This window comes from Bufo bufo, chromosome 1, assembly GCF_905171765.1.
Source record: "Bufo bufo chromosome 1, aBufBuf1.1, whole genome shotgun sequence".
Classification (NCBI taxonomy): Eukaryota; Metazoa; Chordata; class Amphibia; order Anura; family Bufonidae; genus Bufo; species Bufo bufo.
Window position 1 is genome coordinate 811,534,535 of NC_053389.1, and position 12,906 is coordinate 811,547,440.

At 46.7% G+C, this 12,906-nt stretch overlaps 1 protein-coding gene across 2 annotated transcripts; it reads right to left on the reverse strand.

The window, feature by feature from the left end:
- Positions 1–146: 146 nt before the first annotated feature.
- Positions 147–12,694, reverse strand: LOC120986571 (vicilin-like seed storage protein At2g18540). Of its 2 annotated transcripts, XM_040415221.1 has the most exons (6): positions 12,480–12,694; positions 2,331–2,437; positions 1,889–2,122; positions 1,198–1,325; positions 897–966; positions 147–464 (listed from the first exon to the last, which is right to left on the reverse strand). In XM_040415221.1, the coding sequence occupies exons 1-6, from the start codon at positions 12,565–12,567 to the stop codon at positions 318–320; spliced, it is 774 nt and encodes a 257-aa protein (XP_040271155.1). In that variant the 5' UTR covers positions 12,568–12,694; the 3' UTR covers positions 147–317. The 2 variants fall into 2 exon arrangements, with proteins under 2 accessions (XP_040271155.1, XP_040271156.1); XM_040415222.1 differs by lacking the exons at positions 147–464; positions 897–966 and adding an exon at positions 977–1,106.
- Positions 12,695–12,906: the final 212 nt, after the last annotated feature.

The window sequence follows — 12,906 nt, forward strand, 5'->3', positions numbered from 1 at the left end:
ATGATTTGGCCAGGGAGATGGTGGAATGCTGAGGACCTCTAGTGGTGACTGAGCAAACTGCAGCGCAATGGCATTTTGCATCCAAAATCTTAAAAAAGCAAAATTGCTGAAAAGGTTTAATAAAAGCAGGAGCAAAAGGGCGACATGTGGCTATAAGGTCTTATACCAATCCAAAGCAGAGGAGCTTACAATCTACTGACTAATAATTAAGGGAATTACCCTTTATGCAGTTTCTTTAGTGGCAGACTATCAGATATTCCGGACTATCGGATGGACCAGCATCCCAGTATACATCAGATGGGAGGTGACCTGGAACTTTATAAAGCAGCGGCATCCATGTCAGTCTGGACGGCGCAGTGGGCATATCCGGGTGGTTTTCCCAGGCGGATCAGGCGCAGAAGGTAATCGGAATGAAGGGCGGAGTCTGTCAAGTCGATAAACCGCTTGTAATTCAACTGCAGCTCCTGCAAGGAAAAAAGATCAGCAAAGTGAGAGCCCCGAATTAGGCTCCAGAGCAGCAGTCATAATTCTGCAGAGCTGAAATCTCCCAGCTTTTTTTTTTTTTTTTGGGACTCTGGGAAGTATCATCTTTTTCCCAGGTTCTGTAGAGGAGTAAGACGTAGGAAAAACTAACTAGGAGCTCAGCTTAGCCTAATACCAAGCTTGCTGACGGTTTCCACTAAGAAACAGCAGAATTGTGAATGCAGCTCTGGAGTATAATACAGGATGGAACTGTAGCTGACCACTGGACCTTCTGACACTCGAAAGTAGCAGTCTTTCGGTATGACTGTCCACCCACATATAGCGATGATATTGACCCTTGTGAATTGGAGGCGGGGCCAATAGTGGCGACCCTTACCTTACCCATATAAGGTACAGAAGTATATGTAAAATACCTTAAATTGACATTCAAATTCAGTCTTCTCCTGGATGACGTGTTTCAGCTGCTCCTGAACAGCGCAAATCCTGCCGGGATGAAATGCAGGTTCAGTATAGGTATATAATAGATGATGAGGTCAGTACAGAATAATGGGAGTTATTGTTCCTGTATTGTCCAGTCTAGAACAATCAGCATGGCCATCTGACCTGAAACACGTGGCGTATACCTATAGGAACGAATAGTACATGGGCAATGTACGGTGTATCGTATGGTAATAGTGGACCAGGACAGGAGACCATCCAGAATAAGCTTCTTACTTTTCCTGAAACGTCTTCAGTTCCTCCTCGTGTTGCCTCTTCAGGACGTCCTTCTGCAGGTCCGACTGTCTTCGTTCCTCCCTGACAGCCTCTGAAACCGCATCCTTCATACACTCCTCGTAATACGACTAACGATAGTAAGAGGTTGATAGTCACTGGTCAGAGAGCCACCATTACATAAAGAATTACACTATGCTTTATAATATAAATGGTGCGCATGGGTGTGTACATGGAGGAGGAGGAGTCATAAGTAGGACTGTCATCTGGTCACGCCCCCGAGCTTCCTCTTTCAGGGATCTCAGCTGCTAATTACGGCACAAGGAGAATTGGGATGGAGATTTAGCATTATCTTAACCGGATTCCTGTTTGTAGAAAAGAGCACTTGGGGGACAACACTTAAGGGCCCTTCAGTGGCTATATTGCTTTGGTTCGTCAGGAGTCTATGGCACCACTAATAGCAGAACCATCTACCATCAGTCATACCATCTTCAATGATTAATGTCAAAGGTCATACAGAATTGCCGACTTATGTCTCCACTGCTCTCTTATGAGATAGGGGTCCTTTTGTTTCCATGGTATAGGGCCCTTTTTTGGACAGGATATTTTTGGGATAATGTTTTTCCCCTGGATAACCCCTGCAGTCCCTGAGGGCCTTTTTTAAAAAGAAAAATTTTAAACCCCACTCTCTCACCTTTGCCGCCTCCTTCACCGCCTGTATCTCCCTCTCCCGTTCCCTCTCCGCCCGTTTCTGCGTTTCCTGGCACGCTTCCTCCACAGCCGCGGTAGACTCCACCCCCCAGCTCCGCCGCAGTTCCTCCATTTCTTCTTCCAGCTCTGTCCGTATCCTTTGACGCAGCGTCCTTATTCTTTCCTCCTCAAGATGTTTGCGGTTCCTGGAGATCTCAGCCAAACTTTTCTGGAAAGACTGGGGCACAATGGAATTTTAAAAAAAATATTTTTGATATTTTTTAATGAACATTTTTCATATAAAGGCTAAATTGCGATTTTCGTGATCTCGACCCATGTCCTTATCCCGTGCCCAGTGGCTAATGGGTACTGTGCAATGAAGCTGTGGCATGGTGGGTGTTCACTGGCGGATCTTTGTGCCACTGATGCCTCCTGGTGGTTCCTACCTCATTTTGGTCGCTTAGCGCCTCCTCCTTTTCCTTCTCTACTTTATCAATGGTGGCACGCAGGTTGGCACACTTCTTACATGGCATGTTGTGCGCGGGGATGGCTTCTGTCAAAAAATAAAATTGAGCCTTAGATGGCACATTAGACAATTTTTGATTTAAAGGGGAACACAACATCCTCAGACTATGGCCACTCTACAACGCCCCACTCAAGGTGAAGCAGGAGGCAGAACTACACCCTTAAAGGAGTCTTCCAAAGTGCTAATCGGGACACTAGAAGGAAAGAGCTCCGCCCCTTTGACTTCTACCAGGACCCGCCCTGTTCCTCTTTAGTCAGGACTAATGTCACATGACTCCCCTCTGCTTTCCTGAATGGCTGAGAGCCCTGAGGGGAGGGGCCTGTGTGTCGAGCTATGATGTATTATTTGGTTACCCTATAAGATAATGTAAAGGGGCCCATCCTGCTGCCACTTAAAGGGGTTGTCCAGGATTATAAAAACACGACTGCCTTCTTCAGTAAACAGCGCCACACCTGTCCATGGGTTGCATCTAGCATTGCAGCCAAAGAACATGTGAACATCTGTGGTGCCATGGTTTTGTGGACAATCCCTTTAAATATAATGGAGCAGAACCTGTCACACAGCTCTCCTAGTTTCCTGAGTATAATCCCGTTCACAGTTCAGGGAAAGCTGGGTGCGGCTCGTGAGAAAGATCAGTGGACCTCTCCGGTAGTCATGGTCACACGGTGAGACACAGTGAAGTGCGCTGGGCTCCATAAAACATGTCTCTCCGTGTTTCGCCTTTTTATTTGCACAGTCAGGATTCCTTGTGTTCCATAAAATCCAACTTCTTGACTTTTGACCTGTTACCAGCAACGGGGTCAGCAATGTCAAGAATTCACGTCTCCCCCCTTCCCCCTCGGGGTTATTACTAAAACCAACACAGCCAGAGAAAGGACAAACGAGAAGATTCACCAAGATGGCAACTGTGCCAGTTTGTTTAGTGAATGTAGCAGCACAGAGTATTTCAGGAGAGGAGTGTGGAGATCTGGTGGGAGATCACAGCCTGTAGGTTACATAGTGGAAGGAGCAGCTTCCCCAGCAGCACAGAGTATTTCAGGAGAGGAGTGTGCTGATCTGGTGGGAGATCACAGCCTGTAGGTTACATAGTGGAAGGAGCAGCTCCCCCAGCAGCACAGAGTATTTCAGGAGAAGAGTGTGGAGATCTGGTGGGAGATCACAGCCTGTAGGTTACATAGTGGAAGGAGCAGCTTCCCCAGCAGCACAGAGTATTTCAGGAGAGGAGTGTGCTGATCTGGTGGGAGATCACAGCCTGTAGGTTACATAGTGGAAGGAGCAGCTCCCCCAGCAGCACAGAGTATTTCAGGAGAGGAGTGTGCTGATCTGGTGGGAGATCACAGCCTGTAGGTTACATAGTGGAAGGAGCAGCTTCCCCAGCAGCACAGAGTATTTCAGGAGAGGAGTGTGCTGATCCGGTGGAAGATCACAGCCTGAAGGTTACATAGTGGAAGGAGCAGCTCCACCAGCAGCACAGAGTATTTCAGCAGAAGAGTCCGCTGATCTGGTGGGAGATCACAGCCTGAAGGTTACATAGTGGAAGGAGCAGCTTCCTCAGCAGCACAGAGTATTTCAGGAGAGGAGTGTGCTGACCTGGTGGGAGATCACAGCCTGAAGGTTACATAGTGGAAGGAGCAGCTTCCTCAGCAGCACAGAGTATTTCAGGAGAGGAGTGTGCTGACCTGGTGGGAGATCACAGCCTGAAGGTTACATAGTGGAAGGAGCAGCTTCCTCAGCAGCACAGAGTATTTCAGGAGAGGAGTGTGCTGACCTGGTGGGAGATCACAGCCTGAAGGTTACATAGTGGAAGGAGCAGCTTCCTCAGCAGCACAGAGTATTTCAGGAGAGGAGTGTGCTGACCTGGTGGGAGATCACAGCCTGAAGGTTACATAGTGGAAGGAGCAGCTTCCTCAGCAGCACAGAGTATTTCAGGAGAGGAGTGTGCTGATCTGGTGGGAGATCACAGCCTGAAACTTACATAGTGGAAGGAGCAGCTTCCTCAGCAGCACAGAGTATTTCAGGAGAGGAGTGTGCTGATCTGGTGGGAGATCACAGCCTGAAGGTTACATAGTGGAAGGAGCAGCTTCCCCAGCAGCACAGAGTATTTCAGGAGAGGAGTGTGCTGATCTGGTGGGAGATCACAGCTTGAAGGTTACACAGTGGAAGGAGCAGCTCCACCAGCAGCACAGAGTATTTCAAGTGGTGAGAATTCATGTTGCAGCGCCTACTTCTCCCATTTACTAATTATTCGCTCTCAATACTTAAAAATTTCTTAATATTTCGGTTTTTCAGACGTATTTAAAAAAAATATATATTTTTTAGCATATTTTTATCAAGTAGTAAAAAAAAAAAAAAAAAAAAAAAAAAGCGCCACAATGGTCTAATGAGGCCAGCCGTCACCATGGCAACCAGCCCCTTGGCAATCATCTCCCGCGTTTCTCCGGGATTTCTAAATAAGATGAAAATATCATATTTGTTCCCTTTTCCTCACATCCGCACAGGGTCACAGCTGCCGGGGTGAGGGGCGCGCTGAGATATTAGGGGGATTATCCTCCATTATTCTACACCAGCACCAAGTAATTCCATAGAAGATCGGCGCGGATCAGGCCGCAGCGAGAGCCGGACAATTCACCTCTGTATAGCGTGTACTGACGCCGCCGTGCTAGGGGGCGCGGCAAGTTAGAGCGCAATGTAAGATCGGAAAGCTCCGCCCCTTATAGAGAATGTATGGGCGGAGCGACGGGTTTGAACGCAAAATGTACATGGAGACCGCACTTTAGTTCAGGTCGCACACTTCACTGGCAGATACTGGATATCTTCTTAAAGGGATTGTCCCCACGGTAAAATGTATTATGACCAGTGAGCTATTCAATAAAATGGATCTGTACAGCGCCACCTGCTGTTTTCTCTTTTCCTTATTTCTCTGTCCACTTTCACTGAGGCGGTCGCACATGCTCAGTTTAAATCTTAAACTGTCACCAGCTGTATCTTCTGTTAGTAAGCTGTGACAGTTACAGGGGAAAATCTGCAGCAAAAAGGCCACACCCGGCTGAGAAATGTCACGCCCCTGAGCAACAGCTCCCTGTCTGCCCAAGATGGGTTAAGTTATAGAAAAAGTGAGAGATTACAAAAATGACGTCAGTCCTCCCAAGATGAATCGTGGTGGTGGGGCAGGGGCTTGTGAGGAACGCTTGTGAGGAACCCCATGGAAGGAGAGCAAGAATCTCTAAACAGACCTTGTCCAGGAGGTAGGTGAGGAGCATTTGGCTGGTGTAAGGCTTCATTGTTTCTAGTGAATGTGCGGTAGTCTCTGGGTGCTTTGATGTCATTCTCTAAATATCTTGGTGCCAATCTGGAGATGTCACCCTCTGGACATTGTGGTGTCAGTCTGGAGATGTCACCCTCTGGACATTGTGGTGTCAGTCTGGAGATGTCACCCTCTGGACATTGTGGTGTCAGTCTGGAGATGTCATCCTCTGGACATTGTGGTGTCAGTCTGGAGATGTCACCCTCTGGTCATTGTGGTGTCAGTCTGGAGATGTCATCCTCTGGACATTGTGGTGTCAGTCTGGAGATGTCACCCTCTGGACATTGTGGTGTCAGTCTGGAGATGTCACCCTCTGGACATTGTGGTGTCAGTCTGGAGATGTCACCCTCTGGTCATTGTGGTGTCAGTCTGGAGATGTCACCCTCTGGACATTGCGGTACCAGTCTGGAGATGTCACCCTCTGGACATTGCGGTACCAGTCTGGAAATGTCACCCTCTGGACATTGCGGTACCAGTCTGGAGATGTCACCCTCTGGACATTGTGGTACCAGTCTGGAGATGTCACCCTCTGCACATTGTGGTACCAGTCTGGAGAGGTCACCCTCTGGACATTGTGGTGTCAGTCTGAAGAGGTCACCCTCTGGACATTGTGGTGTCAGTCTGGAGATGTCACCCTCTGCACATTGTGGTACCAGTCTGGAGAGGTCACCCTCTGGACATTGTGGTACCAGTCTGGAGAGGTCACCCTCTGCACATTGTGGTACCAGTCTGGAGATGTCACCCTCTGCACATTGTGGTACCAGTCTGGAGAGGTCACCCTCTGGACATTGTGGTGTCAGTCTGGAGATGTCACCCTCTGGACATTGTGGTGTCAGTCTAGAGATGTCACCCTCTGCACATTGTGGTACCAGTCTGGAGATGTCACCCTCTGGACATTGTGGTACCAGTCTGGAGATGTCACCCTCTCGACATTGTGGTGCCAATCTGGAGATGTCATCCTCTGGACATTGTGGTGACAGTCTGAAGATGTCATCCTCTGGAAATAGTGGTACCAATCTGGAGGTGTCATTCTATTAATCTTTCAGTGCCGCCAGTCTGGAGAGGTCACCCTCTGGATCTTTTGATACCAGTTTGGAGATGTCACCCTCTGGATCTTTTAGTACTAGTCTGACGATGTTATCATCTGGATCTTTTGGTGTAAAACTGGAGATGTCCACCTCTGGATTTTTTGTTGCCAGTCTAGTGATGTCACCCTCTGGACCTTTTGGTACTAGTCTGGAGATGTCCTCGTCTGGATTTTTTGTTGCCAGTCTGGTGATGTCATTCTCTGGATCTTTTGGTGCCAGTATGGAGATGTCACCCTCTAGACATTGTGGTGTCAGTCTGGAGATGTCACCCTCTGGACATTGTGGTGTCAGTCTGGAGATGTCACCCTCTGCACATTGTGGTACCAGTCTGGAGAGGTCACCCTCTGGACATTGTGGTACCAGTCTGGAGAGGTCACCCTCTGCACATTGTGGTACCAGTCTGGAGATGTCACCCTCTGGACATTGTGGTGTCAGTCTGGAGATGTCACCCTCTGGACATTGTGGTACCAGTCTGGAGAGGTCACCCTCTGGACATTGTGGTGTCAGTCTGGAGATGTCACCCTCTGGACATTGTGGTGTCAGTCTGGAGATGTCACCCTCTGCACATTGTGGTACCAGTCTGGAGAGGTCACCCTCTGGACATTGTGGTGTCAGTCTGGAAATGTCACCCTCTGGACATTGTGGTGTCAGTCTGGAGAGGTCACCCTCTGCAAATTATGGTACCAGTCTGGAGAGGTCACCCTCTGGACATTATGGTACCAGTCTGGAGAGGTCACCCTCTGCACATTGTGGTACCAGTCTGGAGAGGTCACCCTCTGGACATTGTGGTGTCAGTCTGGAGAGGTCACCCTCTGGACATTGTGGTGTCAGTCTGGGGATGTCACCCTCTGGACATTGTGGTGTCAGTCTGGGGATGTCACCCTCTGGACATTGTGGTGTCAGTCTGGAGAGGTCACCCTCTGCACATTGTGGTACCAGTCTGGAGAGGTCACCCTCTGGACATTATGGTGCCAGTCTGGAGAGGTCACCCTCTGCACATTGTGGTACCAGTCTGGAGAGGTCACCCTCTGGACATTGTGGTGTCAGTCTGGAGATGTCACCCTCTGGACATTGTGGTGTCAGTCTGGAGATGTCACCCTCTGGACATTGTGGTGTCAGTCTGGAGATGTCACCCTCTGGACATTGTGGTGTCAGTCTGGAGAGGTCACCCTCTGCACATTGTGGTACCAGTCTGGAGATGTCACCCTCTCGACATTGTGGTGCCAATCTGGAGATGTCATCCTCTGGACATTGTGGTGCCAATCTGGAGATGTCATCCTCTGGACATTGTGGTGACAGTCTGAAGATGTCATCCTCTGGAAGTAGTGGTACCAATCTGGAGGTGTCATTCTATTAATCTTTCAGTGCCGCCAGTCTGGAGAGGTCACCCTCTGGATCTTTTGATACCAGTTTGGAGATGTCACCCTCTGGATCTTTTAGTACTAGTCTGACGATGTTATCATCTGGATCTTTTGGTGTAAAACTGGAGATGTCCACCTCTGGATTTTTTGTTGCCAGTCTAGTGATGTCACCCTCTGGACCTTTTGGTACTAGTCTGGAGATGTCCTCGTCTGGATTTTTTGTTGCCAGTCTGGTGATGTCATTCTCTGGATCTTTTGGTGCCAGTATGGAGATGTCACCCTCTAGATATTTCAATGGCAGTCTGAAGATGTCACCCGCTGGCTACTTTGGTACCAGTTTGGATATGGCATCCTCTGGATCTTATGGTGCCATACTGGAGATTTCCTTCTCTGGTTCTCTTGGTTCCAGACTGAAGATGTCATCCTCTGGATCTCAGGGTGTTAGACTATCAATAAAGAAGGAAGGACCAGCACTCGCGATGATGATGAATGTTGCGTTTATTCAGTCACATATTAAGGACATATAGTGACGCGTTTCAGCACAACACGTGCTTTCTAGACTATACAATAAACTCCTATCACATCTCTTTTATACACAGAGAGAGGGAGGAGTAACAAAACAAAAGGAAAATGACATCATACTATGTAGCTCCACCCACCTCAGGGCTGACACAGGTGAAGTAATGAAAGATGCAATAAACCAAAAAAAAATTAATGTGGATACATTGATGAAACAATGGAACAGTTGATGACAATTCAGGAATCAAGTCCGCTGAAAGAGACAAATGAAATGTATATTATCAAGAACTAGGTGAAACTGGAAATATTATACTCGCGGTTGAGCCCCCTTGGATCCACAGTTTGTAACCGGTGGATCCAATAAGCCTCACGCTTTAAAAGCAAACTATTCCTATCGCCGCCTCGGCGAGGTAAAGATACGCTCTCAATCACTTGAAACCGCAACTGCGATATCGCATGACGCTTCTCATGGAAATGATGCGGTAGGGGTAACAACAAATTCTCAGTGCGGATAGTGGACTTATGCTTACTTAATCTATCTTTAATCCGCATTGAGGTTTCCCCTACATAGACCAAACCGCAGGGACATTTCAAAATATAAATGACATTTTTACTATCACATGTGAACATGCCTTTAATGGGAATTTGTTCTCCAGAATGAGGGTGGGTCAGTGTAGAACCTCTAATGACACTTGAACAGTTGTTACAATTTAAACACGGAAATGTGCCCTGACGCGGAGTAGTCAGTGTGGTTTGTCTAACTATAGGTTTGTTAGTGCCTATGTCTGCTCTAATAATTTTGTCACGGATATTGTCCGCTTTTTTGAAACACATCATTGGAGAATTTTGAAATATCTCCATATGAGGATATGATCTAGACATGATGTGCCAATGCTTATTAATTATACCCCTTATTCTCTGTGTCCAAGGATGGTACTTCACTATTAATGGGATGCGTGGTGGTTTGATAATCTTCTGTCCCTGCGGTTGATCTAACTTGTGCTTTTGAGATTGTAATAAGTGTAGGGGATAGCCTCTGTTGAGGAACTTTTTCGTCATCTCTTGCAACCTAATTTCACAGGTGTCAGGATCAGTCACGATCCTTTTAACCCTCTGGTACTGTGAAAAAGGAATCGCCTTCTTGATTGCTGGGGGATGGCTACTAGTGTAGGTAAGTAGACTATTACGATCTGTATCCTTGATATATAAATCAGTGTACACTGTACCATCATCCTTGCGCTTTACCCATGTATCAAGAAAGGATATTTGTTGAAAATCAAAGTGTATGGTAAATTGAAGCTCACTCCAAATGGAGTTAAGATGACTGTTAAATTCCATGAGGGATCGAACGTCGCCTCGCCATACGCAAAACACGTCATCTATAAATCGACGCCAAAATATGCAATGCTTTAAATATAAAGAATTGGAATAAACAAATTCACTTTCAAACGATGACATATAACTGTTTGCGTACGGCGGCGCGACGTTCGATCCCATCGCGGTCCCGCGGCGCTGTTGAAAAAAGGTGTCTTGAAATAAGAAGTAATTTTCCTCCAACACTAGTTTTAAAAGTGTCAGAAAAAAATCCTTCTGTGCTGATGTATAATGACTGGTATTCAATAGTCTGGATGCTGCCTCTAAACCCTTTTCGTGAGTAATGGAAGTATAGAGGCTGCATACATCAAAAGTGACCAGTATGCAGTCTCTATCTAGGTGAAGGGGACGTATTTCACTCAAGAAATGTCCTGTGTCTCGTAGGTAGGAAGGAGATAACATGGTCAAAGGTGTGAGCACTTTCTCCAGAAAAATGGCTGGGGGAGAGAGGATTGAATCAGAGGAGGCCACAATAGGGCGTCCCGGTGGTCTGGTCATGGACTTGTGAATTTTCGGAAGGGTGTAAAACACCGGTGTAATAGGATGCTGATTTATCAAAAATTCACTTAATTTATTATCTATGATGCCATCCTCTCTCGCCTCAGTCACTATCCTCTGTAATACACCTTTAATTGAAAAAACCGGATCAGATTGTAAAATCTTATATGTCTCATTATCACTCAGTTGACCTAAAATCTCTGTGATGTAATACTCCCTATCCAGAATCACAAGGGCACCCCCCTTGTCAGCTGGTTTGAATATAAGTGACTTATCCTCTAATATACCATTCAGTGCATGTTTCTCTTCAGCTGTTAAATTATTACGTATCTGTAAAGAACCTTGTTTACACTGTTGCAATAGAGAATTAACATCCCGTTGAACTAAATTAGCAAAGGTTTCCACTGGATGGTATATTTTCGGAGGTGCAAAATGACTTTTAACTCTCAATGAAAATTGTTGCAATGTTAAAGAACCTGACGGCTCCTCAGAGCTAGCATGACCGCCCCCCATGTCATCTACATCAACATTTTTAGTAAAGTGTACTTTAAGACGTATATTACGGAAAAACCGCTGCAAATCAATGTCCAGAGAAAAGGTGTCCAGCGTCCCTGTGGGGCTAAAGGACAGTCCCTTCTTTAGTAAAAAGAAAGCACGTGTTGTGCTGAAACGCGTCACTATATGTCCTTAATATGTGACTGAATAAACGCAACATTCATCATCATCGCGAGTGCTGGTCCTTCCTTCTTTATTGCAAGTATTGGGACGTCTTCCCACTGACTCGTGCACCGCGTCTATTCCAGCAGTGCCGACCCTTTCCCACATAAGGGTGTTAGACTAGAGATGGCCAGACTAGAGATGTCTTCTTCATTTTTTGCTGCCGGTCTGGAAATGTCATAATCTGGAGCCGATCCGGAAAGGTTATCTCTAGAAATCCTGAACGTTCCTGAATGTCCCACCTGCCGGACTCTATCTATGTGACCTTCTGGGAGGAGTACCCCTTTAAGTATGACAACAAATAAAGCCATAAGCTGATTTCCATCTGAACAGGACAGATGTGGTGGTGCGCGCGCCATCTCCCCAGTCACGGGAGGATGTGATCTTGCGCCTGTAAATGGAGCTAATCAGCACGCTTCATTATTTTTAGCTGCGTAATTCTGTGTGTCAGCGCCGCCGCGTCTCCGATGAAACGTGCGGAATACATTAAGACGTCCCCTCAGCTGCTGATGCGACAATGGAGGCGACGCGACTAAAAGCCGTGTTATATCGCCACAGGTGGGGTCATCGGCGGCTAGGGTCAGGGGAGCGGCTCTAATGTCTGCATTGAGACTGGGGAATCCCTCAGAGACAACCGGCCCATCAATCCACCGCCCTCCTGACTCTTTTTAGGATAGTTTAAGCCATTTTGTAAGAAAAAAAGACTCTTTCCCTTCATGCTCCTGTACTTCTTGTGTAAGTGTCAGTCTCCACTGCCATTCTGGAATTCTATTCATCAAGCAGAAAGCTCATGATGATGAGTCCTATTAGTCCCACCCAAATAAGGTAGTGCAGGGGAGCGTGGAATGGTTGAAGGGTGATAAAAAATACAATTGTAAAGTACAGGACTGAAGACCAGTAAAGGTGGCAACATACGGGCTACATTCATTTAAGAGGAAGCAGCGCCACCTGGTGCTTAACTTGCAGTACTGCAGATGAACACAATCATTAGAACTTGTATTATTTTTAATAATTCATTTTGAGACAGCACCGGGTCTATAAACCATCAGAGCACCGACCGCCATAATTCCGGTTTCACGGAATGTCACAACCAGCGGCGCTCATTTAAAGGAAGCTATTTATGTTCCTTTTCAAGGAATCAGTCATCACAATTACGGGTAAAAAATTATCATAATCAGCAACAGGAAGCAGAAATGAAAGCAGATTACCCCGATCCCAGAGCTGTGGCGGCGGCGGCGTACGTGGAGCGCTGATGAAGGGGGCCGACGGCGAGCGTATGTGAACCACATCAGACATAATATCTGGGAAAGCAGCAGTCAGTTCTCAGAGACGCCGGGCAGACAGGAACTGTTTACTGTGGGTTTCCTAGAAACATAAGGAGGAGGAACAAGGAGACAGCAACCTGCAGCTACACAGCGATGACACACTGCACACCACTACACTGCTCACCAGTCTGAGATACACTGGGCGATATACTCCTGTAGGAGCAGCATTATAGTAGTAATATTCCTGCACATAGGAGCAGTATTATAGTAGTTATATTATTGTACATAGGAGCAGTATTATAGTAGTTATATTCTTCTACATAGGAGCAGTATTATAGTAGTTATATTCTGGTACATAGCAGTATTATAG